A 26,269-nucleotide genomic window follows, 5' to 3' on the forward strand; every position below is an offset into this window, starting at 1 on the left:
TGAATCAGTGCTAAAACTCCTATTTTCTTCCACAGGAGCAAGACAAGGCTGTTGAGCAACTCTGAAGCCCTGCATCTCCCAAGTATTGTTTCTGTTGACGAATAATGCTGCATTCCTTGAAACTGGAACAGCCCTTAAGGCACTGATTCAGACAAGCACTAAAGCACCTTTTTCACTCATTTCAAGAGATAACATGTACTTATAGGAAAGCCTGTGATTTTCTGGTGTGCTGACTCAGGACCTTAAATATTTCTCATAAGTTCCTACAATAACAAGCAACTGAGCTAAATTTTAAAAAGTTACCACTCCTCAGCTGCGTATGATAACGAACCACACAACTAGCCTGCGGCAGATGTGGGGCATTTGAAGTGAACACTTCTCATTTCCTATTTTCCATGAGGTCCCACATGTTCAGGATTGGATCCTTTATCCCATCTGAGGGACAGTTGTTCCTTTAAGACGTCGTAACTTGCCTGCTGGAAACCCTAGGAAGCTTTTCGCCTTCCAAAAGCCTGCCAGCCTGTCTTTCCCACAAGGGACTGGTAACGTATGGTTTCCAATCATTTGGCTGAAAGAAAATATATAACTGCCTCTGAAACTTGCTTTGGAACAAGTAAAATTTGGGTGTCTCTTTTGCTGCTAGCTGCCAGAGCGTCACCTTACCTCCGTCCAGGAGGAACGGCATACCGCTCCCACCGGGACCAATGCCACTGCCACTCCATGGGCCACCTGCTAGCGGATGCTGCATAGAGATGTGGCTGGCACCTAGAGGAAGGTGGACGGAATATGAGGGGAGTTCATCGTCACAAACACAAAAAGAAAAATTGTCCGCAGTAAGACTTGCTAAAAAAAGGAAAAAAATTAAAAGCCACAACTAAAACCAGAAAAAAAGCCAATGGAATGCATAGTCTGGAAGTAAAAGACGGTGGGAAAAAAATCCCATCTACCAAAATGCAAACACCAGGGACTGACTGGATAGGATATTAAAATAAGTACAGTAGAAGAGCAATGGGCTGGAGTTCGTGCAGCTAACTCCCCATCACTCTTCTGAAATATTTACCCTCTCTCCAGCGAGGCCGATACCTTGCCTTAGGCCTGGTGCAATGCACGTGCCCTAGGAGAGCTGGGAGGTAAAGCGTGCCAGAAGCAGAGACACTTTCTTTGTACTTACTGCGTGGGCCGGAGCCAGCACCAGTGTCAAAGTAGGAGAAGAGAGAGTCCAGCTCATCAGGGCAGAAGAGGGAATCTCGACGGAACTTCCTCTCCAGCGTAGCTGCTATTTGACACAGAGAGATTTTTGAAATACATAGTTAACAACATGCAAATGAACAAGAGAGTTCCACAGCTGTATTTACACAGGCTGAGCTTGCATGTCCAACCAATGTACCCCAGATGTGTCCAGTGCCATACTCATGCCCACATACACCACCAAAATATAACAAAGAGCTGACCATAGGTGGGGATATGCTGCAGACCAAGTCATCCCAGAGCATTTTGAGCAGCCAGAACCCTTCAAAAGCATGGACTCTCTTACAGACCAGCCAGGTAAAAATAAAAGGATTTGAAACTTTTTAAAAAGCAGGAAGCTGCAATACAAAAGAAAATGCACAAAGCAAGCTTAGAAGTTGCTGGATCACCCTAGCATAATGATCTCCTCCTTTAGCCACAAGAACCTCCTTAAACAGATGGAAAATGTTAGGAAATGGTTCTAAAGACCTGTGTCAACACGGTTTGTGCAACAGCATTTTTGCTTATACCTCTGGCAGGGTGCAGGTCCTAGAGAAAGACAGGGCCACACATGTTATTAGGGCGGCTGCACACCTACAGAGAGTGGTAGGCAGGCCAACACAGCTCTGCAAGGGGAACGGGGCAAGGGAGGTCCCCACCTGATGACAACATGGCTGGGGATGCATTGCCTGCTTCGTGGCGGTACTTTCTACGAGCCGTGGGTGCTTTTGTGGTGCTGTTGTGTCTCTGGCACTTCTTCACACACCAGCGTCGAGGTTTCCGCTCATTCTCTGTTAGAGTCTCCCCGTTTGGCAGCTTCTTCAGGAATTTCTTCTCCACATACTTCACCTTGATCCAGGCTTCCTTGTCCTGCCTAAGAGAAGAACAGGATAAAGCTGTGCACATGGTCATGATTCGCCTGAAGCAAACAGCCACAAAGAGATGAAGCTGCTCTGGGTCATTTTATCAACCTGGCTTTGAGTCCTAAAATCACTGAGGCCTGTATTAAGAAGGGAGAGTTTCTCAAACCTAAAATCATCTCTCATTTCAAAGCAAAACTAAGAAGCACAGCACAGAGCTGCGAGTGGAATGTGACGTTCAGCCTTAGGCAACACCATGTGCTTCAGCCACGCATATTGGTAAAGTCTCAGAGCTGGTGTAAACCCAGCAAGCCCTGGTTCCCAAGCATGTTTCACCAGGTTCCTGGCTGGTGATGCCCCACTAACCCTTCTGAGAGTCAAGTTCAGGTGAGCTACAGAGGGAGTGGGCTGAGGTGGGGGTCCCTGAGGTAGTTTGGGCCTCCATGAAGGGCCAGTCACACTTTTAATCTGTCTTACCAGAGAGCTTGGGGTATTGGGTTTACTGTGTCGATGGACAGCTTTCCGTGGGACCGAGAGGACCAGTGTGTGCACTCAGACTCACCTGGAGCTCCCTGCTGTTGGTTTCTTGAGTCCCAATTCTTCACACTGTGCCTCATAAATCTGATTCATGGTACTGTTCCCCAGCTCACACATCAGCTGCAATACAACAGGGAATTAATGAAATCCTCAGGTGAGGAGCTACCTCCCCTCTAGTCTAGCTTGCCACCAGGTAAGACTCCCTCCATGTCCACCATTTGTCTATCGTTTGCCATTAAAAGCCAAAACTCACTTTCAGTAACTCTGGCTCCCAGGAATCCAGCGTGAGAGATCGGACTTTGGAGCAGTGGACACCCAGACTCCTATTTATCCAAAAGGAAGAAAACTGAAATGTTTACATGCCTCAAAACAGAACCACTCATGCGTCATAAGATGAACAAGATCAATCCAGTTCTTATGCATTTGTCTATACAGACATAGCTATAGCAGAGAGTTTTATGCATATGCCTACACACAGGTACCGCAGCAAGCAATTACTTTTTAATCTATCTGCACAGACATTATAATCAGTTGGAATTCAGGCTCCACCATTTTTTCCATGAGCTTGCAATCCATCCCTGGCTGGCAGCACAGAGCACACGTGCACGCAGTACCTGTGGATACCAGAGCACTCAATGCACAGCAGAATGCCCAGGTTGATACTGGCCCAGCGAGGATCCGGTTGGCCACAGTCACAGCACTGGTCATTCCCAGGGATACTCTGCACTCTCTGCAAGATGCTCTCTCCTTTCACACTGCGCTCCCGGGAGTCGGTAGCAGAATCAATGCTGCTGGTTGATGGGGAAGCAGTCCGGTCCAGCCTCTGCAGGAAAAAAAGGGTTCTAGGATTCTGCAAAGCACTGTGGAGCGAACCAGAGCTTTGCCTAGCAGAGGCATCGACAGGAAGCATTAACAGAAGAAGGATAAGCTAGGGCTAATCCAAGAGGGGAAGGGATAAAGCCCCGTTAATCTTTACTACTGCCACTAGACGGCACTGCACCCCATCCCTGCCCTGGGAGCAGCAGGCAGAGCATCATCTGGCAAACCACTTGCCATCACGGTGCCTTGCTTGCACTTCTCCCAGCTAGCGAGCAAGCTCTTCCCAGGGGAACATAATTCCTAGGGGAACATCAATCCAGAAAGTGATGACAAGAAAGTGAAGATGTCAGGACAACACTGATTTAAAGCCTTGCCTTCATCTCAGCCCAGCTTTGTAAGCATGGCTTTGGTTGGTGAACAATTGTTGCCTTTGAGTTAGCACTGACATCAGCTCCCTTCCTTGAGGGCAGAAGAATATTTTCAAATGGTCCAGCCACGCACACTGGACCTGCCACAGCCCAGAAGCCCACTATCAGGGCCCTAAGACACAATTATGATCTTTCATGACCCCCTCACTCACTTCAATGTAGTAGCTGTCAGGACTCTCCCGATATGCAGAAGCAATGCTCGCTTGAACAGCCTGAATCCAGGCCTGGCGCAGCTTCTCCGAGTCAGCCTGCAGCATGCAGCTCCTGTGAAGGAGGGAAATGAGTTGGAAAAATCAAAAGGAGAGAGTGCACCTTTTGGTCAAAACTGTTCCACTTCATCCTCAGCACAGACATTCCAAAGGGGGCAGCACCTTGATTTGACAGGCAAAGAGGCAAAAATTAATCCTACAAGCTCGCACTGTCAGAGGTGTTCCCTCTTCAAAACCTCCAGGCAGGTCTGCTAGCTGTTTTGAAAAGCTGACCATTGCCAGTTTTGCTGTCTATACGTACATTAGGTATGCGTGGCCTAGATCTGGCTTATGCTAATGTCTGATGAACTTCACAGGGACTCTGGAGTACAGGCAACAGTATCTCCCAGTTAACATTTAATAGCACAGGGCAGCATCTGCTCAAATCTGATCTCTTGCACAGTCCAGCTACCATGAGGATGGCCTAGGGAAGCCACCAAACTTACTTGGTAGGTGAGACGACCTCAAAGCAAAACCTCCTCTCTATGTCTTCACACGGCTTGACAGTACAGAGCCGCAGGTCTTCCACCACTACCGTGAGGACATCCTGAAAGGGTGAGAACATGTGGCTTTGTTGGCTCCCTGAATCTGTGTCATCACCAGGCCTCTCAGAAAACTCCTTCCCGAACCCTGCTGAGTCCAGGAAGAGCAGAGCCAGCCCACCACTGGATAACTCTAGGGCAATAGGAAGGAAGGGGTGATACAGAATCAAAGCATGGGACAATATGCACATGAAGTGGCAGGGTTATTGGGGACTTCACCAACTGCCCCTGCTGAAAAAAAAAATGGGGGACTTCGCCAACTGCCCCTCCTGAACAGGAGTATTTAGGCCAGCACAAACACCATCTGCTGCCACTTAGCTCTCAGTACAGCCTAACTCTGGAGCATAATAATGCCCGAATGGGCTTGCTGTCCCTCTGATCCAATTCCCCTCCCCAGTCTATCCACCCCACTCCCCCGCCACGGTGCAGAAGTCCCCAGCAAAGCAGGATACCCAACAAGTTGGCTCATCCGCCAGTGTCGTCTGGGGTAGCCTCACTGACCTTTAGCTTTTTCTGGTAGACCAGCTGACTGTTCTGTATGGAGAACCACCTCCTGGGGGAAGACAGACAGACATCAGAACATGTGAACAGCAGAACTACAGGGGCAGGATATCTCTCCATTTAAAGAGAGTATAATCTATTCCAAGAAGCTGGAAAGCAATGTCACAAGAAGAGCTCACACTTCTCCCGTGCCCTCCCTTGGAGAAGAAACAAAGGATTTACAGCCTTAGGGAACGACTCCTGGCACTGACATGCTGCGATGGCAAGTGTTCTAGATATGTCAGCGTATAACAAGAAGGAAGGAAAATCTGGAAGAAGCAAAGGAGTAGGGCAGTCCCACATTACTGCCTACAATTTCTGGGTCACAGGTCTGTGTATGTACACTAGCCCTGGTGTAGACAGTAAATCCAGTGCCTGTGGGACATGTTGCACTGGTTAGGGCATATTTGCATGTGTGCACAGTGGGCATACTCGACATTTACCAAGGAAGCTGGATGAGTTGCAGTTGTCATGCCAGATGCAGCGTGCCTGCTGCCTCTCCAAGCAGGCTGTCATAAGGCAAGCCAGAAAATTCCTTGACATCATGAAGAAACTTCCAGGTGGGAACAAGAAAAACCCATCTCAGAAAAGCCTGCTAACTGGCAGCTCTACAAATAGTGTTGGAAAAAATAATACGAGTTGCACATCTTGCTGTTGATATAGGCTATGCTACCCACCAGGCTGATTGCTCTGTACCCACCAAATAATGCCAAAGCTCCTGCTCCCTAGGGATAGAGTACAGATGGGTATGGACGGGTGTGTGTACAGGGAGCCTACCTTCTTAGGAGGCAAAAAATCACCAGCTAGCAGCTTTCCATTAAAACACAAGTGACAAAGTCCATGTGATGCTGATAGCAGAGGTAATTCCCTGGTGTCTTAGTCTTCAGTACTAAATCCAAACCCCCAAGTCACCTCCTCATTCCAAGATACAGCCTAAGATTTGGCAACCTGATCATCTTCATGGAGGGCAATGGAAACCATAACCATCACTAAGCTTCAGGAAGAAGGTACTGGAATACCTGAGCATAAGGAATCAGAGATGCTTGTAGCAAGATGTTATTTAGAGCATGTATTGTATACTCCATCTGCAAGAAAACCAGGTTCCCTCGGAAAACGAGATGAGACAGGGTTCTCTTTTTTTTGTCATCACTGAAATATTAAACAGATAAAAGACAACAAAAGGACTTGACATCTCTGTGGAGAAATGGGAAGATACAGGTCACTGGAGGCTGTCCCATCTACGTGGGAGCTGAGTTTGATGAGCCAATGTGGCTCTACGTCATTCCGAGCTGCTGCGACAGTAGCAGTCTATGCTCAAGGAGCTCTGCTGTCACATGAAGCTGAGTGGAAAATTTGTGTCTTGGATTCTGGTCTCTGCTCCGGCTCCTTGCAGCTCTGCTCTCCTGCTCACCACCCCAGAGCACACGTTCCTGGCTGGTGCTGGCTCCTAGCCTGAACCGTGGATTTTGCTGTTCTCTCTGCCTGCCCCCTCCCGCTCACAGGAGGGGGAGGCACCAACAGCGAGCATCTCTGTGACAGCGAGAAGGTGATGAGTAGGCTGTAGGAGCTGCAAATAGCTACAATGCGGGTAGATATGGCTAAGAGTGGGTGGGACTGAGACAGAGAGGGCTGCGGGGAGGATACAGACTGTATGGCTGGGATGTAGGAGGCTCCAGGGAGGATAGCCAGGATCTGGGGGACAGGGAAAACTCAGAGCCCTCGACACTAACATTACTTCAGACATGAGGAAATCCAGAATGTCCCAGAGGGTCGTGCTGCCTCCAGCAGAGGTGCCCTGGAGTGACCCTTGAATTCACAGCCAGAGGAGTTGCTGGGAGAAGGGAGTTGCCTGCAACCATTCCTCTCTATCACGAGAGTCAAGCACAGGCCTTGACATTAACCTGACACACTTGGAATGACCTTCTGCTCTGCAAAAACACGTGGTGTCAGTGAAGGCAGCCATGCTATGGATTGAGGCTACACTTTGCTTAGGAAACACCAAGCAGGAATCCTTAAAAGGTTGATAAAAAGTCAGCTAAGATGCCTTCCCAACACAACAGCTTGTGAGCGCTGAAATCAAACACTGCAATGCACTGTATTGTAGCTGCTGCGGTGGTTTCTGGTTCCTCCAACTTAGTATTTAAGTGTTAGAGAGCCTGAGTGGTAACAAAATTATACTACATTTGACTGGAATCTCCTTAGTACTAGGAGAAGCTTCAGAGAGAAGGAATCATCTACCCAATACAGATCTCTAACAATTTCAAGTCTTTTTCCCGTGCAAATACAGTGCACACCACAAACTGTTCACTGAACCATTTAGTGTTTATTTATTCCAAAGTGTAACAGCAGCACATTTCAGCCTTGCTTGGATGCATACGTTGAATGTATCCCACAGCCAAGTGAAAGACCTCTTAATACTGCATTAATTCCCTGTCATACGAGGAGGAAACGTGGGTCAAAAAGGCATTGATCTCATGCATTAGAAACTCGCATCCTTTTGCACAACCTTGTATGAAACCCATTGACTATCTCAAGGGAAACTAAACACACAAATATCGAGCAAGCCCAGAATATGAAACCTTTGCTTCCACTTTCCCAAGGTCTCTGGCAGCTGCAGAGACTCCTGACTAGCACAGGAGGCATATGAGCCTGGCTTTCCCAGTGACCTACCAGATGAAATATTTATAAGTTATTAAGAGCAGGATCAGTGCACAGAAAGCCATTTCTCAGCTCCCAGCAGCACAGTTGGTATTTCCATTCTCACATATCTCCCATCCCAAAATAGACAGCTTTGATACTCATGGCATGTCCTGCTGTGTTAGAGTATTTCTCTTAATTGTTATAGATTTACAGCTTTCCTAGGGCAAGGCTCAAGCTGCACTGCGCCCTATCTGCATGGAACCTGGTCATTCTTCCACTATGGAAGGCACTCTTTTTTTTTTTTCCTGGCATTTACTAAGATGCAGCAAAACATGAGCTGGTTCATTCCATGATGCAGCCTGAAAGGAATATACAGCTTGACAGGACAAAGGGTAATGCTTTTAAACTAAAACAGGGTAGGTTTAGAATAGATATAAGGAAGAAATTCTTTACAATGAGGGTGGTGAAACACTGGAACAGGTTGCCCAGAGAGGTAGTGGAGGTCCCATCCCTGGAAACATTCAAGGACAGGTTGGATGGGGCTCTGAGCTTCCTGATCTAGTTAGCAGTGTCCCTGCTCACTGCAGGGGGGTTGGGCTGGGTGACCTCTAGGGGTCCCTTCCAGCCCAAAACATTCTATGATTCTGTGATTCACAGCAAGAAGCATATTTGCTTTTGAATAGGAAAACAATAATCACTGGTGTAAACTACACAGCATCTAGCTCACTCTTTTAGTGATTAATGTACATGTCTCCAACACACCAATATCAGAGACCTGCAAAGGAAGTGGCTCTGCAAGCTCAGCACAGGAGTTACAATGTGCTGGTAAAAAATTTATGTGGTCTTAAAACACCATTGCAATGAAGCAGATGCTTGCTCCTCTTTCGCTCTGAGCTGACTTGGTGCCACATAGCCAGGTGAGCGTGTTGGTAAGGCTACATTAATCTCTCCTGAGATACTGGTGCTCTTGGGAGGACTTGCTCAGATGCAGTTATGTTAACACAGCTTCAGGCTCTGATCTTACTTGCAGCCGACAGGTTTTGAGCAGAATCAGAGTCTCTTCACTTAAAAGGGACCTCTTCAGGTCATTTAGGCCAGCCCTCCTGCTCAGGCAGGGCCAGCTAGCGCAGGTTCCCCAGGACTGTGCCCAGGTGTTTCTTTGATATTTCCACAGACAGAGACCCCACAACTTCTCTGGGCAACCCGCTCCACTGCCTGACCATCCTCACAGTAAAAAAATGGCTGCTTGTGTTCAGGTGAAATTTCATGTTTTTAATGTGCGCCCATTGCCTCTTGTCCTGTTGCTAGGCACTGCCGAGAAGCCTGGCTCCCTCTTCTTCATTCCCTCCCATCAGGAATTTGTACACATTGGTAAGGTACCCCCACAAGGCTTCTCTTCTCCAGGCTGAACAGTTCCAGCTCTCTCAGCTTTTCCTCATGAGAGATGTTCCAGCCCCTTAATCATCTTCATGGTCCTTCACTGGACCCCCTCCAGTGAGTCAGTATCTTTCTTGTGCTGGGGAGCCCAGAACTGGACCCTTTACTCTAGATGTGGCCTCACCGGTGTGGAGTAGAGAGTAAGGCTCACCTCCCTCAACCTGCGTGCAAAATACTCCTGAAAGAAAAGTCTCTGTATGCAGAAACTATCAAACCAATCTCATTTTAACTATTTAGCTTTTAACTACTTAGTTCAGAGTCCTTCCAATGATAGAAACAGTTGCTAAGATCTCACTAAAAGTGAAGTGTGTTCCTGCGCAGGCAGTATTAGCTGTGTTCAGAGTCTCAGCCCAAATACGAAACGGAATATGAGTTATTACTCACCGATTCCATGTTTTGAAAGCATTGCTAGCTCTCTTGAAGAGGTAGCCTTCCATCACCACTCCATTTGGGGCATCAACGTTAAACTCCACCTTCGAGTCATCATAGGAGAAGTCCTGCAAATAGAAAGAAACTGAGACTCTAACATGACTGCACTCTAAGGTATTAAGATGGAGATGAGCCTAATCAAAACATCAAGAAGAAAAAAAACATCTATGTCAAAATCCTAAGGTAAGCAGAGCTGTCTGTCACAGCCTATCCCCATGCCTTGGTGGGCTTCGGCCATGAATAGCAGTCGTGAGTTATCCTTGTTCCAGTAAGCTTATCTGTCCTTACTGTTTGCAGGGAAGTACTATACATGCTGTATATATATGCTGCTGTGGTAGCTGACAAGGGGAAAGGCAGGCAGGTTATCATCATGAAGGCTAAAAATTCCCAATATCTGGGGCAGTATGCAGTAGGAAATAAAGGAATAGAGGTGCTCTTCACTGGCTGAGTTAGCAGTGCTGCTGCCACCTCTCTGTGCTGCAAGGAACCAAGAGCAGAATGAACCCCAGCCTTTTCATGCAAGGAAAAAAAGGCATGATGATTTCTAGAGGGGAAGACTTATCAATTCCATTTTCATTAGCTATCATCACATGCCATCTCCAATCTGCGCTCACTCAATTCTCTATGCTATGCTACCAGTCAGAACTGATTTGTCAGGTTTGGCACTGATTCATCAGATAGATCTCATGGATTCTGACAGCTGGCGAGCAAGACACAGAGCGGAGAGAATAGCAGCTGCTCTCACAGAACAGGGGATCCTTCTCCCTGGGCAATGGTCTGCCTCCTTCCCAAGAGAAACTAGGTCATGAAACCTAAATGGCTTTCCCCTCTAACCTGGGGAACTAAGGCACATTGCCTCTTTGCACACAGATTCCACGCTAATAATGCATTCTACCCACACCTCTCTCCCTTTTGAGCACAAGTATTTCCCCCGTACTACTTGGTTCAAAGACACAACAGTGCAGTGAAAACAGCCCCATTAAGTTAAGTGCCTTTCCTAGCTCAGCATATGAAGACCCTTGCGATGCTGTGTCGCTAGGCAACATGCACTTCACTCTCATTAAGATGAGTTATTTTCATGTTCAGAGATGCAAGCTTGCCTGGGAGGTGTCATAAGAAGAATAATACTGATACAGAAGGAGGAGATATAATGGGACAGGACTGAGTCATTCCTTGGAAAGACAGCATGATGCCCAATTAGACACGAGAAACGGCTGCAAGGCACACAATTAAGAGAGGTCTGCTCAGCCCCAAATTTTCTTGCCATGAGAGAATGAATCCCATGGGGGTCCTCTTCTGCAGATGTCTTTCATGTACATATTACAAACAAAGGCTAGAGGGAATTTTCCTCTAACTCACAGATATGCGAATGCATGATTTTTATAGAGCTGCTGCAAAGTGACAATTCTATAAGTTTGATGAGGATCGGATCTGCACTGTTTTATAATAAATTATGCAAACATCCAAAAATCTGGACCCTGTTGAAAAGTACACAGTAAGTGTAGGGCAAAACCCTTCCAAGCATGTCTTAAAAATGACCACTTCGCCATGCCTCTCTGTGGAAGAGGTAAAAATAAGGGGGAGGGTCTAAATATAATCACCCGACTTCTTCAGCTGTCCTTACACCATCAAGCAGTGCGATGGTAAGGAGGATATATTGTGCAGGAGGAACAGATGGGCCATATGCGTCACTGGAGTAAATCCACTAAAAACCAGTGGAGTCAAGCCAGGTGTGAATTTAACCTCATTGAGTCTGTATTGTATTACACCTCTCTCCAAATTGAATGGCTAAAGAAGGACGGCTGAAGGCACATGGAGTTGTTCCTCGCCTTTGAAAGAACTCTAACATGCACCAAGCCCAGTTTTAGAAAGAGAAAATTATACACCAAGCCACCAAGCACATGTACAGCTAAGATGACAGAGCCATCTCCATGATGTCCAAACAGAAAGACATTGCTGGGAAGAATGGCTCATGTTTGCATCGCTTTGAAGATGCTTCCCTTCCTTGTTTCTCTTATTGGTTAGGAAACACCCCCAGGCCAAATTCTGCTCATTTTTCTGCTGGTGTAATTCCTGAGCCACTCCACTGCTAGCAACAGAACTACTGCAAGACAGTTGAGGGCAGAATAAGTCGACCAGAGCTGTAAGCTGGATTTGTAAAGTAGATACAAATGAAGGGAGAGATCTGAGGGATAAGGACCAGTCTGCCTCTTATCCCCGGGGCATTTGGCCATTTGATGCTCAGGGGCACTTTGTTCCATTCCTTTGCGCCCTGCTTGGAAGCATCTGAAGTCTTTGCTACAAAGTGATTGAGAGTGTTAAGAGACAAATGAAGGGAAAGGGGAAGGTGGAAAAAAATGCAGAAATTATCCCTTTGATCAGTATATTTTTCCTTTCACTGCCAGGCAAAGGACAAAAGGGAATCATACAGAAGTGGCCTGGTAGCTGAAAGGCAAAATCATGGCAAGTGCAATTGTGAAGCTTCCAGCACACTAGAGCAAGCTTAAACTATGGGGTTAAGGAACGGATTCCCAGGCGCATCTTCTTGCTGTAGCCCATATGGGGAACTTTCTTACCACAGCCATTGAAAAGCGAGGACAAATTTCTGGAAAGAGTTGCAAGAACATCTGTTGAAACATGATTGCAGGTCAAAGCTAGCTTAGAAGCTGAGCAGATCATCTTGCCAATGGTTCTGAAACATCATGGTCGTGTGTGGCCACAGCTGGATACACACAGATGTGTGACAATGAATGCCCTTCATTGGCAGACCTGCCCTTAACGTGTCCCTGTACCTGTTCTATTCATTGACACAGATTTAGATCCTGTTAGTTCTGGGAAATAAGTTGAAGGGTCCTGGCTGACGGACACAGCTCCTGCCAAGCACATCGGTTAAGTCTGACTCTCACAAGGGATGCAGCACATCTGTGTGCTGTCTGAGTCCGCACAGAACTAGCAAATAAAAACCTTCCAAGCTTGCAAGCCAAGTGCTTGTGGAGAAGGAATGTGTCACCCATTCTGCAACATTGGAAGTAACTTTCTTGGTTCAAATCTTACCCTTAAAGCAGGGTAAAAGAATGCGCACGTATGCTTTCTCTTTTCCCATTTCCTGCTACACGTGAGATTTGAATGCATGATTTCAATAAACAACCTTTTACTGAATTCTTCCCATCATTGCAATGTACATGGGGTAGGCAGGTCTGCTCTAAGTGTGTTTGGACTGATTAAGTCTGCATTTAGCACCTCCTTGTCTCTGTAATATGAAAAAAATGCTTGACATGGAAAAGGCTTCCTCGGATTGGGATCTGAATGGCTTTGGCTATAAGTGCATATGCAATCATGATTAGCAACAGCAGTGACACGTGGGATCACACATTGGTAAAATAAATCAGACATCTTCCAAAAAAACCCCAGATCTCTGCCATCATCTGCTTCTCTTCCCTTTAGAGACTTTCAGTAAATCACACCAATCTTGTCTCACTGTCCCCTCCCCTCCTCAGCCCTGTCACTGAGGTTACACACATGGCTGCCTGGGAACTGATATTCTTTTAGAAATGACATCACAATGGTTTCCATGGAAGCACACTGAATGCTGCTGAAGCAACAATGAAGTAACACATTCCGAGAGACACATCCATAGGGATGCGAAAAAGGACATTAACCTGGGCACTTTCAAACCAGCAAGCGGAAAGCAAAAACCCAGCACAGGCACAAACCAGACCCGTGAAAGAAGAAAAAGAGAAAAAAAAAACCAACCCCCCCTATTTGAAGGTTGCCTCATGGCCCACTCCGTTAAGAACTCCCTTCTCCACCTCCACGCTGCAGGCACAGAGGCTGCTTGCATTGCGGAGGCCAGACAAGCTCTTCCAATTGCTCCTGTGAAGCCAGCTTTCACGCAGAGAAAATGGCTGATGAAATGAAATAAGCCTCCAGCTTCAGTGAACAGACTTCATCTGAAGAGTGAAGATGCCCCTCATTAGCCTGGAATTCTTGAAGGGGGTGGGAGTCTTCCAAGTAGGGAGCCCTGCCTAAGAGCACGCCCATTGAAGTAAAAAAAAAAGTCTTGTTTATAGGTTCATGCCTATCCCAAAGAGCACAACACCTGGCTGAGAACAGATAGAACCTTTCTCTAAAATACCAAGACTTCCTTAAAAGTCTTTAAAATACAATCCCCATGGCTATGGCCCTCCCTGAAAAGCCACAGCATTACTCCCTTGGTGTATTGATTCAATGTGGAAATAATGACACTGTCCTTTCTGTACAGTGTTGTGATTTCTACTGACAGAAAACACTATCAAAACCAGGTGATCACCACCAGTGAATCATTTCAGTCCAGGTGGTTTTAGGTATTCAGAGAAACATATCTTAATACCAAACCCCCCCATGATATTTTATTTTCAATCAATGCCACTTAGGATAAGCAACACCACATGCGACACATGCCTTCCCTCAGAGAGGACAAAGGCTTTATCCAAAAGTGCCCTCTTTACTTAAGTAAAGAACAACGCTCAGCATTTAACAATATTACGTAGACTCTAACAACATCCACGCATCAAAAAGAACTTCTCCTGGAGGCGAGTTAAAAGCTGTATGTGGCTAGCTTGGCTATTCGATTCTAAAGAGAACATAATTCACAGGAATATTTACATTCCCTGAAGATGCACACACCCCCCCTTCCACACAAGCGCTGGTGCATGCACATTCTGTTCTCTTCTGGTGCCTGAATACATTTCAACCTTTTCTCTATCTGGCTATTTTTACCTCTGTGCATCCACTGTGCACAATCCAAGACCCTCAGAGGCAGATGGAATTTGGAGGAGGGCTCTCCCACCTACATTCCCGTTCTGCGCAGCTTTCATTCATTCTGGCCAAATCCCACTTACAGACCTTTTGTTTCTTGAATTTCCTAATGCCAAATGATCTCCCTGCTCTGCAGCTTGCCAGCAGATAATGCACAGAGATCTGTGCCCTGCCCCAGAGCTTTTCCATCCCAGAAACAGAATCAAATGCATTTGCTCTCCCGCAGTAATAAAGCTGTACTTGCTTTTGGGTCACATCAGCAAGCAAGGTCCTCCAGGCACAATCCTTGCTCCCCCAGGGAAAAGTGCCCTCTAAACTTTCTCCCCAAGTCAAACCAACCCTGCAGGAGTCTCCTTACCAGGAGGTATTCAAGCCTGCCGAAAATCTTCATGATGCCAGCTGCAAGGGAGGTTTTGCTGCTCTCGCCTAGAGAGCAGGGAGCAGCTCTGTGTCCTCTCTCTCCGTTCGCTCTCTAGAGCAGCATCTCTGCTAAGCACCGTGGGCTGGCAGGGAAGGAGGGATTTCTTTTTCAGCCCCTTCTCCTTTACCCCTCCTACTCCTTTTTGGGGAGCTGTAAGCTCTGCCCTTGGCTCCTGTCAGTGCAAGGGGCAGTAGGCAAAGGAAGGCTGCTGGCCTCTGGGGACCACCTGCTCCCCCCCCTCCTGCCTCCTATTCAGAGTCAATCAGCTTAGAGCAAGGGCTAATTACCATACAGCTGCCATGGAGGCACAGAAGGGAGCAGGAAAAGCCAGGCAACACCCAGCCAAGTTGACAGGAAGATGCTCACCAAACGCGTCCCTGACCTGAACAGAGCCAGGCTTGTCCACCTTCAGCTGGGTCTGCATCCCCCAGCATCCTGGAGCAGGGCCACCCTTTGGCCAGCAACTCCACCCCTGCTCCGCTGCGGGCACAGAAAGCGGGGTGTTGAAGTGCCATATGGCCCCAAGTTTGTTATCTACCAGCTGGACTAAATGAGGCAGAGCGCTCTGCCTTGGCACTCCATCCTCCTTGCCGGTGCAAATGGGCAACAGCGGCACAATTCCTTCCCCCGCTGCTCCGGACCGTGGAATAGGTATGAGGCTGCAAAGGAGCTTTTATATAGCCCTGTATTCTTCCACCTTCAGAAATGGGCCTCTCAGTTTTGGTGCAGTGGAAGGATTCAGGAAAGTCAGGATCTGAGAGGGAGGAGACGTTACCATTTCAACATTTATGGTAACGTTCATGGTTTAAACGTTACCATTTCTCTCCTCGTTTCCCATTGGAAACAATTCCTAGGCCTGTGTGTTCCAGTGCTAAGTTCTCAAAAATTTTTCTCCTAAGCGGTCCAACCTACACCAGGCCCCGTGTGTCTTTGTGTATCCACCTGAAGCAACTGAGCACATATAAAAACACACAAGCTCATTACGTGCATGGTTTAAGACAGTTTAGTTCAACACACAAGAGAAACGTGGGAAGCAACAAGACTCCTCAGCCTTTAGAGAAACATATTCCATGCTGCAGTCCTTGCACACACGCATCCCACACACAGCAGCACTCCCAGCCCTCATGCTGAAGCTCTCCTATCTCATTGCACAACAGGAGGATAACTCAAATACTTATTGCAGCCCATAAAAATTGAGAGTCTTCCTTTCCTCTTGCTGGTTTTATCAGGACCCGTTTCACATAAGTGAGGATTGGTTTCATATGAAGCGTGAAGCTGCAAATGGTGCTCTAGGGTTTTGGAGCTGGGAAGGCAGAGAGGGCAGCAGTTAAAATGACAGCTTGAAATGATGCCCTAGGAGTCTGACCCAAAGGTGGTAGGTGTTCCGTGAGGGAAGATGGGGAAAAGGTGGCATAGGAAAAAGGCACCTGAATCCCAGCATCAAAGAAAATAGTCAAAATTTGTGCTGAGATTTTCCTCTCCTACCAAATTTATTTTAATTAAAACAATAATGAAACAAAATGCCACAGACCACTTCCTTACGGACTTAGCCCTCAGAAGGCTGCCCCCCTCCCTGACTCACAAAGCTACCCAAAGACAACTCAATGAGCAAGACCCTATCTTCAGAACCTGCACAGCTCCCCCATTCCAAGAACACTTCAAAATGTATTATTTAACCTGGATTCCCTCCCCTTCTGTCATGCCGTAGCAGGCTGTTTGGGAGGACACTCTGTTGAGGAAAAAAGGATGCTTCTGCCACTCCCCTCAAATTAAGCACAACTAAATCTCCACATTTTTCAAGAGACTGGAGAGTATTCCAGGCTCAGCATGAAGGCATATATTCAAATACATGCTGTACTCCCTTTGGAGATGATGAGATGCTCACCAGATGCAGGGAGCCACGCTCCATTGCAAAGGGAGGAGCAACACCGACTTGGAGTATCTGAAAAGCAGCCTCATAACATTTCCAGGCAGGAAGCTTTAAATCCTAAATTGAAGATGTTCAGTTCTCTTACAAGCTTATGCACAGAGCACCACAGCTCTAGGCATATGTATCCTGATGAAGAGTAATTGCTCGTCCTCCCTCTTGGAACCTGACCTCTGCTGCATTCCCTGCTAGTCCAGTCAGCAAAGCCACATAAAGAGATTTAACTGAAATGCCCCGCACTAGAGAGATTTTCCATGTTCCCTCGAATGAAGTCATCACTCCAGCAGCATCCCAGGGGAACCGAGAGTTCACAAATGGATTTACCCCTCCCTCAGAACACTTAACCGAAGGGAGCATATGCACAGGCTGATTCACAGGGAACGTCTGTCATTAGCTTTCAAATCTGGTTACGTTTCCATTTCATGGGTTATGACATTTTTGAGAGAGCACATTAGAAAGAAAACAATGGCCACTTAGATTCCTCCTGCTGAGAAGTATTGATCCACACAAACGCCTGCCAGATATGGACTCCTTAGCAATTCCTACTCAGGGCTTGGTTCATGAAAAGCTCTTTCTCAGGGCTCTCCGAAATCCCCTCTTACTGTGCCCACAGAGCAGGAGAGCCTATATATGTGTGTGTACGTTCAAGGTCCAAAGCCCTCTGTTATGAGCCTGTGCAGCCAATTCACCTCCCACCAGACCACCCATGGTCCTCAAAGGCTCCTGGGCACCAAATGTACGTTAAGCACCAACCAAGCACTGCTGCCGCTGCAACACCGAACTCCGATTCAAGACTGACCACCATACAGAGTAGAGGGGAGCTGAAATCTTACTTTAGCACAGGACTGAAAACAACTTTGATGAGGATGAAACCAAACTCACTTGAAACTGGGCTTTAAAATTACATCTCCAGTGTTCAAGTTACAGCACTAATGCTACGGTGAGGTTTCTTTGTTTTGCTTTCAAAGGCAGGACTTAGTAAACATCCAGAGCAGCAAATTCTGAGCAATGAAGATGCTAGAAGAAGGAAATACATGTGGGTACTCACCTGCAGTAAGGTCTGCAGGGGCAGGTCAGCAATCCATGAAGAAGAGAAGGAAAAGAAAAAAATTAGTCAATGTTTTTACAAGCCTCAAATTTGGAATCATTCCCAGATGAATGGTCTGGAAATATTAGAGCCCACATTAAGCCAAGATGCCTCCCTACTGAAGGCTCAGACTTGTTTGGTAATAAATCCCATTATCTTGCCAGCTCACAGTGGTTACTCCCAATTACAGCAGGTGAGAGCACACACACACCGTGGGTTACCATAGCTCAGCTGAAAACAACAGCTTGCTCAGCCATGGCAGCTCTGCTGCTTGGTTCCCCAAGGACCTTTCCAAAGTTACGCTGCTCAAGGCTGTAGCCACATCACGGCACAGGAGCTAAGCAAGAATCATCTGAACTGCAGTCTGGAGCAGACTTGCATGAGAAGTTCACTGCAGCACACTCCTCTCCCAAAAGCAGCAGAGTCCTGCTCACTCTCCCCGACGACCCATTAACATCACTTCAGTAAAGCGCGAAGTTCCGTATCAATGACGAAAAGGCCCTGCAGCAAGTCCTGTCTGTGGGTACCAAAGGGGTGCATCCACTTATTTGTCTGCTGGATGATTTAACAGGGACTCTGGCCACCTGGTTGGGCTGGGCTGCCTCACTGTGGGGCAAGGCAGCCAGAGGCAGGGAGGAGAGTCAGAGGGGACATGCTAGTACTGCAGTAGCTGGAGATCATAGGGCTTACCAGAGAAAAGCTGGCTTGCTCAGCCAGAGGAAGGATGCGAGACTGGGGGAGAAACAAAATGAAAAAGAGAGAGAAGGTGGGAGAAGGGTGTTCTAACCTCTCCCCAAAAAGTAGCTCTGCTATGCAGTCAAGTTGTTTTCACAGGCCATTACAACTACATCCACTCCTCAATCTCAGAGCCATTTACAGAACATGAACTTTTAAATCTTCCCACACTCTCAGTAGCAAAGACGACGACAAAGCATAGAAGGACAGCTTGCTCAGAGGCAGAGCTGGGAAAACAACCCAGGTGCCCTGACCCATGGGGTCCTCCCTGTGTCCCTCTCCCTTGTGTACCCAGATGTGCCAGTAGCTGAATGCCCTGCATTTGATCTCCCAGCATCCAGGAGGTTGATTACTCTCATCTCAACAATTCTGCTGCCGCTCCAGGCTGTGAAGGACTAACCCAGCAAGGGCCCTCAAGTGGCAGTTGCCACTGCACTGATAGAGAGAAGTGCTGCTTGCACCAAGCTGCAGCCCCAGGACTCACCCTCTGCTGTATCAGCGCATGCTTGTGCTCCATCTCCCTCTTCTCCACTGCAGAATCAATCACCAGCTGGTCCAGCTAAAGGCGGGGAAGAGAACACCAGGCATAAAATTCAGAAAGGAGGTTTATGAGCCACTGTCCATCTTTGCTTCCCTGCTCTGGGATTACACCAGCCCTACCTGAAGTGAGAAGTCCCCACAAGAGGGGGAAAAGGACTATGTTTGGATATGCCCTGGAAGTAGCCATAGCTCTTGGCTGCCACCCCGCAGCACAGCACGGCTTGATGAACATCCAACAAGCATGATGCTCTGACTGCCCCCTGATTACCAAGTACAGTAGGTGAATAAGAAAGAGGATGTCCTTTCAGGGTGAAGGGGTACAAACAGGCAGCTTGAGTCAACCATATTCCCTGTCCCCTCACCTCTGTGGCTAGTTTCTTCATGTAGGGATCCAGTTCATGGAGAAGACTGTAGCCCTGCTGGAAAAAGGTGTACTGGGCATGCATGAAGGACAGCATCTGGGGAGGGAAACAACAGCAAGGTCAGAACAGGTTCCAGGACAAAGTGAGTGTGAAAACTCCTTATCCCTTATTACCCACAAAGAAGTCTCTTCAAGGTCTAACCCTTTCCCTTCCCAAAGCAATCTATCCATTAGATGCCTCTCCCTCTTCTCCTTTCTTCCTATCGCAAATCCTTCCACACTGTCAGGCAACCCCTGTTGTGAGCACAAAGCAGTAAAAGCAGCGTCCTTCACCCCTGAAAGTCCCCTCCAGCTCTGGCCTGCGGAGTATCTTGCTGGTCCTTCGTTCTCCCCTCTCGTTAGCATACCTGCAGCCCCCAGAGCAGTCCCAGACAGTATCTCCAGGGCAGACCGAGGAGTCAGTATGTCGACCCATGCAACCTGAAATGGAGAGGGCTGCCTTTCATTGAGTCACTGAGAGCAGCCACAGAAAACACAGAGAGCCCTTACCGCATCCAGTATTTCAAACTTCTTCTTGGCCTGCAGGACGTTGATCTGTGAAGGAATCAAGATAAGACTCTCAGCATCAGCAGCATTAAGCAGTTTGGCATAGAGATCTAAGCATGAACAACTCGCTGCAATACCCCTAGCAGCGAACGGCAAACTGCTCAAGGACAGTTCCAGAAAGTCAGTTTCTGAAAAGACAGTTCTGTGAGTTCCAGGTGGAATAGCAAGGGAAACAGCACAGATGCATTTTCCAACCTGCACTGCTAACGACAACGGTCACTGCTGGGTGTGTGTACGTAGGCTAACAGTGACCCCCAGAGTGCAATTAGGTATCAAATGAAGATGTTTAAACAGTCAGGTCACTGCTTTGATTTCTCTTAGCAGGCTGAGAGGTACCAGTGTAGTGCTGCTGGTTTTTTTCAGTAATCACAGTGAAGCCAGCCAGTTAATTGTGGTACCGGATGGGGGGGCTATGTTCTCTGTGTGCACACCCTTTGCACATCCATTTTTCTTAGAGAAAAGCACATGGCTGACTGCCCCAGAGACTGTCACATCCCTGTCACACAGAAGCAGCAGTAGCTCAGGATTTCCTGTACCAGCCCTGATGTGCTTGGGCTCCTGGAGGCCTTCCGGCACATTCAGGCTTATACCTCTTCCCTGGCCAGGGAAGAACTGCAGTACCTCTTGCAACAGCAAGATAGCATTGCTTTGGCAATGCACCCTGCTACTGCAAAAGAACCAGTTTGGAGCATTTACTGTGAGGATAGGAGAGCCTGGCCATTCCTTGAGTCCTCCCGCAGGTGCTCAGCAGAGAGGTTGTTGAAGCCCATGTTTGAGACCTCACAGTTCACCACCTGCATCTTTGATCGGGAAAGTCCCACCTAAAATCCCTACCACAAAACCTTGGCCACAAGGCAGCAAGGTGCTATGCCCTGATTCTTTCTCTCTCTCCAGTACTGTCCTATGCCACTGGGAAAAGTACCAGTATACTAGGTAAAAAAAAACCCAAGACACCACCAACAATAAGGACTGGCACTAGTAACCCTGCTTTATATCAACAGACAGCTTCAGCCCACAGCAGTAACTCCTCCTGCCCATTTACAGCCATAAAACAGCCTCTAAAATAATGAAAATGTGCTACATTACAGTGAAAAGCCTTGCCCTGAACTGTGCTTTACTGGGTCCTGGTCCTTCTGGCTCTCTTCAAGGTGCATGAGTAATCCTTAAAGGTTGACCATGCCCATTTCAGGCCTGTTGACAAAGTCAAAGACTAGGAAGATGAGTTCTGCAAGATGAGAAAGGGGCAAGAGATCCACAAAACAGCGTCTGTCTCTGGAGGCTGGAGAGAAAGCAGAGGATGCTGACTGGAAGATTTTCTGCATCTAAGCATTTGCACAAGGACCAACTGGGACTTTTCTGCCAATACAGTGCCCCCCATAGCTGATTCTGCCATGGCAAATAATGGGACTTGATTTTTGCTGTAATCCAAGTTGCCCTTTTTTCCAGCTACCTGAGTTGGGATTTGCAGTGGGAGAGCTTAACTTACTGCCATTAGAATATAGTTTTAATTCATTATGAGGGGGTGCCCTTCAGTTGTATGGACATTCAGGGTCAGGAAAAGATCTCCTTCCAGATACAAAAGAATAAAATAACTCTCCTCACTATATCCTTAACTAAATACCAAAGGACGCCTGGACAAGTTCATCTCTATGCATTTCAAAACTGATGGCTTTAGACTGGTACCTTGCAGTGGACCAACAGGGAAACCTCCCCAATATTGGATCAGCACATTAAAGGACTCTTCCTCTTTATCAGTGGGAGAAATGGATGGAGCTTGCTACAGTGTGACCTTGCCAGCAAATGCAGTTGCATTCATGTCTAAAATCCTAGATGCAAAAAATTGCAATCCTAAAGGAGGATCAGCAATATGCACGATTTATACTTTAAGGGGAAAGCATTGCCTTCCTATCCACAGCTGCCAGAGCATGAGACATTAGACAGAACGTGTTGGTAGATGGTCTTAGTTCAGTGCTGCAGGACTGACAGCTAGCAGAGACACACATGGATCAATATTAACACTAAAGTTGTCTGCTTAATATACCCACTGCCTGAAAGGACAGACTTGATGTGAAGCCTACAAATGATTCCAAGAAAAATCCTTGACGATTCTGGGTGCAGTGAACGTTCCCTGCAGGAAATCTCCCACTAGGAAGAGATATCCAGTTTAAGGCAGTGTGTTTAATTTCTCTAACTGAAAAAAATGATTAAGATTTCCCTTCTCAGGTACACTGCAGCATTTTAGGAAGGAGAACATGTCACAGACATGAACAGTCATGTCAGTGCCATGCAAAGGCGTAAGCACACATTCCCACACAGACTTATAGCATAAAACAGGTTGGAAGGGACCTCCAGAAGTTACCTGTTCAATTGCCTGGGCAAAGCAAGACTGGCTTCAAAGTTGTAAGACCCTATTTGCCCTCTCTCATCCCTCTTCTTCATTCCCTGCAATACTTTATTCAGCAGTTTGCCTGCAATGTCTTGTCCTGTACCGGGAAATCCCGTCAGAGCTGGGGGCACAGACACCAACCTGCAACACATAGTCTAGGGCCAGGTGCCGGAAACACTTTCTGGTTATGGTCAAGGTGCCTGTTGCCTCCTCCACTTCATGGGGCTTGTGCCGAGGTGCCTGGGCATTCTTCACCAGTGAAATCTCCATGTCCTCTCGCACCTTGTCAAACTGCTTCTTGGTTTCCTTGAACTTCCGGACGTCACTGGAACCCAAAGAAGATGAGATGGTGAAAATCATTGGTACAAAGCAGCCAGAACACTGCTGACACCAGCAGATGCAGGGAGAGGTGCAACCAGGCGCACTATGATCACTCAAAGATCCTGCTCCAGATGCCATTGGGATCCTAACCCACCCCACCAAGCTCTACTGTGTCCAGCTGGAATGACTCCAGATTAACTCCAGTCTTTCTTTGGAGACAGATGGCAAAGAAAGATACTGGACCTTACATACTGCCTACAAAGCCTTAAGGAAATCCTCCAAGGACAGCATCCAGAAAGCCAGGCCAGATGGCACCCGGCCCTAAAGATAGTCCACAACTTCCCTCAGAATAAGTGGTGAGCAGAACATTTCAGAACCTAACTGTGAAAACACATGCTTCATATTTCACTTTGTGAGAAGAATAAAACCAGGTACTTTTTGAATTCAGGCCAGAGCATTCAACTAGGGCAGCCAGGCCGTCCGTGTGCATCTCTAGCTGATTCTGTCTTTTCTGACTGTAAAATCCAAACGTTTGACTATTCTTTTCCCCTTTTATAATAGGCACATTTATTAACATTTGCCTTCAGAAATACATGATCCACAATATGGACTTTTAAAGTTTTTATTTATGCCTAGAGACCTCATGTGGGATCAGAGGTCTGCTTTGCCAGGGCAGGGGGGAAGCTATAAAGGCATGTCAACAGCCAGATATTTTTGAGTCAGTTTGGTTGGTTTTTTTAATGAAATAGCAGGTACCACTCAGGCAGGACTTGATTTGAGTTGCATGACCACAAAGAAGCGAGGACAGCAATTCCTGAAGATCAGCTCTTACAAGTGGCCCTGGCCCTTCAGGAGTTGAAAGCAGCAATGCTGATTTATAGCAGCTGTAACACTGTTTACCTCAGTTCTAAATTGTTGTAACTTAAAAGTAGTTAAAAACTGTTAGTAAATAAGTAGCATCCATTTATTCTTTGCCCTAGGGAAGATGAAGAGCCTCAGTTGAACATGATGGTTGGACATTAAACGCTGAACTCTGCCCTGTGGCAAGCTGTTTGAAGTTGCATATACTTGCCTCTGGCCAAGAGAGTCTACCATGGGCAGGTACAGTAAGGATAAATGAAAACAGAGGTGCCTGGATTACCACTCTGATGGTTGTTGCTTCTTCACATTGCCCTCAATGCTCCAGGCTGCTGAGTTACATGGCCATCTAGGTCCATACAGAGGAAAATAACAGAGTGACTTTTTGCATTTTTGGGGTCCCTTGCAGCAAAGGACTGTGGGGATTTTACATAGCTTTTGATCCAGCTTTGGAGAGGATGGCTTCCTCATCTGTGCATCTCCCCACAAGGAGGAAAGGAGCTCCTGGAAAGGAGCAGGAGTTTGGAGGCACCTGATACTGCTGGAAATTCTCAGATAGCTCTAAGCCAGGCTGCAGCAGCACGACTGCAACCTCAAGACTTAGCTAATAAAACTCTCCTACTCAGCCAGGTCTGTGCCTTGGTAATGTGCTAAGGCAATCGCAGGGCATCTGGCCACTGACAGCATGGGCAGGGCGAGCTGACCTCTCCTGTGCATACAACATAAATACACCTTCAGGGCTTGGGGACAGGTTAGAGGGTAAATATTGCCCCCTCAGATACATAGGAATCAGCATGCAGGGGCACAGGCCCCACTGTTCCTTTGTTCCCATCACCAGGAAGGTGCAGATTGGCCCTAGCTGGATTATTCAAAATGGTCCCAAGCATAAAAATTATTTTCCGACCAAAGGCAGGACCAATGCAAAGGTCAAAGCACCAGGGCTGGCAAGTGCAGAGGTTGAGCAGTACAGGCGCAAAAAAGAGTAAGTTGCAAAGATGCCGATAGGATGCCAGAGCCAAAACGAAGGTGAAATTCCCCCTTCCGACTGCCAGCCTTAAGCAGATTAAATCTGAGCTCATCAGAGAAATGATTACAGAGGAAGCAGAGGTAGGGTGAGTGCTAGGCAAGAAGAGAGGGATGAGGAACGGGGGGGTCAGCTAGGGACCCCCTCCATCCATCAAACCACACAGCTGCTGAGGGATTCACAGTCAATTACCAGTTCCCATGGCAACCAGCTCCTGCTTAGCTGAAGGCCTGGGTTGCCTCTCTGACCTACATTCAGCTCTGAACTCGGATCCATGCGGCACTGGTACCTGCCCTGGGGAAGAGAGGCGCTGGGAGGAAGCACGTTACTGCAGCGATGGTAGGGACAGCCTGCCGAGAGCCTTCATCAAAGGTACAGACCGCCCCTGTTCAATTCACTTCTTGGGCCCAGTTCTTCTGCACCTCAGGCCCGCCGTGCACGAATTAACATCCTTACTATGCAATATTCTGCATTGCTCACACCAGGGCACTGTAAACTTGCTGTCCATTAGCAAAGAACTCTGAACCAGTGGTCAAGCTCCAAGCTGAAGGCAGAGTGATGATTAGCTGCTCCCTCCGCACAAGAAGGGCGCTCCTGTCTGTAAGTCTGATCTTACCAAGAGATGCTCAGGTTATTCCAGAAGAGCAGGGCTGCTGTAATTGAGTGATTAAATGTTGTGTGGGGAGCTAAGAACACAGCAACTCTGCTGGACCCCAAAGTCATTTGGCAGCAAAATTCCTCCCTTCTGCAAGCACACACTGTTTAAACCACTGATGAAACTCTGCATCAAATGTAAGATAACATAGGTGTAGAGCTGACCCTGCTCTGCAGATTTAACCTAGAGGATTGGTGAGAAGCAGCAAAGATGGGGTCTGCAGATGAACTTTACCAGATTTGGGGATGATGCTCTGATCTGGAAGTATGCGACTTGATGATCTTACAGGTCTTTTCCAACCTAAACAATTCTATGATTCTATGTCCAGCTTTAACTATGAGATGGGAACAGGATGAGGACATCTGGTTGACAACAGAGCAACCAAATGACAGTGTAGCAAGATGACAGCAACAGCCATCAGACAAACCAGATCCCTTCCTCTGCCCTTCAGTGTCTGTTCTGCTCCAAGCAGAGCCTTCAGTAGTTGTGTGGAGGTTGTAGCTCTGTTTCCAGTGCATGAAGGACAAGTGCAATGGAAGTTCAAGAAGCTGAAGACCAAACTGATAAGACAAGTACTCACTCTTTCACGAAGTTGTGCAGCTGCTGCCGGACTGACCTCTGAGCCTGGTCAAATAGGATCTGAAAGACAAGAGAGGGAAAAGAATATAAAATATTTTTGCAACATGGAAACATTGAGGAGTCAGAAAATCCATGAATGCTGTCTAGTACCTTCAGCATGAGGGACTCAGCATTACTCCAGGGCTTAGTCTTGTCCATTACTGATGGCTGTCATAACGGATAATAACTTTTTTCTCTAGCTGCAGCACTCCCTTACAAGTGCAGG

General features: G+C 47.2%; 1 protein-coding gene across 1 annotated transcript in view; it reads right to left on the reverse strand.

The window, feature by feature from the left end:
• ACAP3 (ArfGAP with coiled-coil, ankyrin repeat and PH domains 3) overlaps positions 1-26,269 on the reverse strand; it is a 50,674-nt gene that overhangs the window by 4,306 nt on the left and 20,099 nt on the right. Inside the window, exons 5-20 of the mRNA XM_035902148.1 lie at positions 26,006-26,064; positions 22,709-22,892; positions 20,125-20,169; positions 19,577-19,672; positions 19,159-19,233; positions 17,901-17,912; positions 9,663-9,775; positions 5,163-5,214; positions 4,566-4,666; positions 4,024-4,135; positions 3,239-3,447; positions 2,878-2,947; positions 2,650-2,744; positions 1,887-2,101; positions 1,172-1,273; positions 664-765 (exon numbers count right to left, since the gene is read on the reverse strand). Of these exons, the coding sequence (XP_035758041.1) occupies positions 664-765; positions 1,172-1,273; positions 1,887-2,101; positions 2,650-2,744; positions 2,878-2,947; positions 3,239-3,447; positions 4,024-4,135; positions 4,566-4,666; positions 5,163-5,214; positions 9,663-9,775; positions 17,901-17,912; positions 19,159-19,233; positions 19,577-19,672; positions 20,125-20,169; positions 22,709-22,892; positions 26,006-26,064 (1,642 nt within the window). The remainder of the gene's footprint in view (positions 1-663; positions 766-1,171; positions 1,274-1,886; positions 2,102-2,649; positions 2,745-2,877; positions 2,948-3,238; positions 3,448-4,023; positions 4,136-4,565; positions 4,667-5,162; positions 5,215-9,662; positions 9,776-17,900; positions 17,913-19,158; positions 19,234-19,576; positions 19,673-20,124; positions 20,170-22,708; positions 22,893-26,005; positions 26,065-26,269) is intronic.

This window comes from Egretta garzetta, unplaced genomic scaffold (genome assembly GCF_000687185.1).
Source record: "Egretta garzetta isolate BGI_Z169 unplaced genomic scaffold, ASM68718v1 scaffold29, whole genome shotgun sequence".
Lineage (NCBI taxonomy): Eukaryota > Metazoa > Chordata > Aves > Pelecaniformes > Ardeidae > Egretta > Egretta garzetta.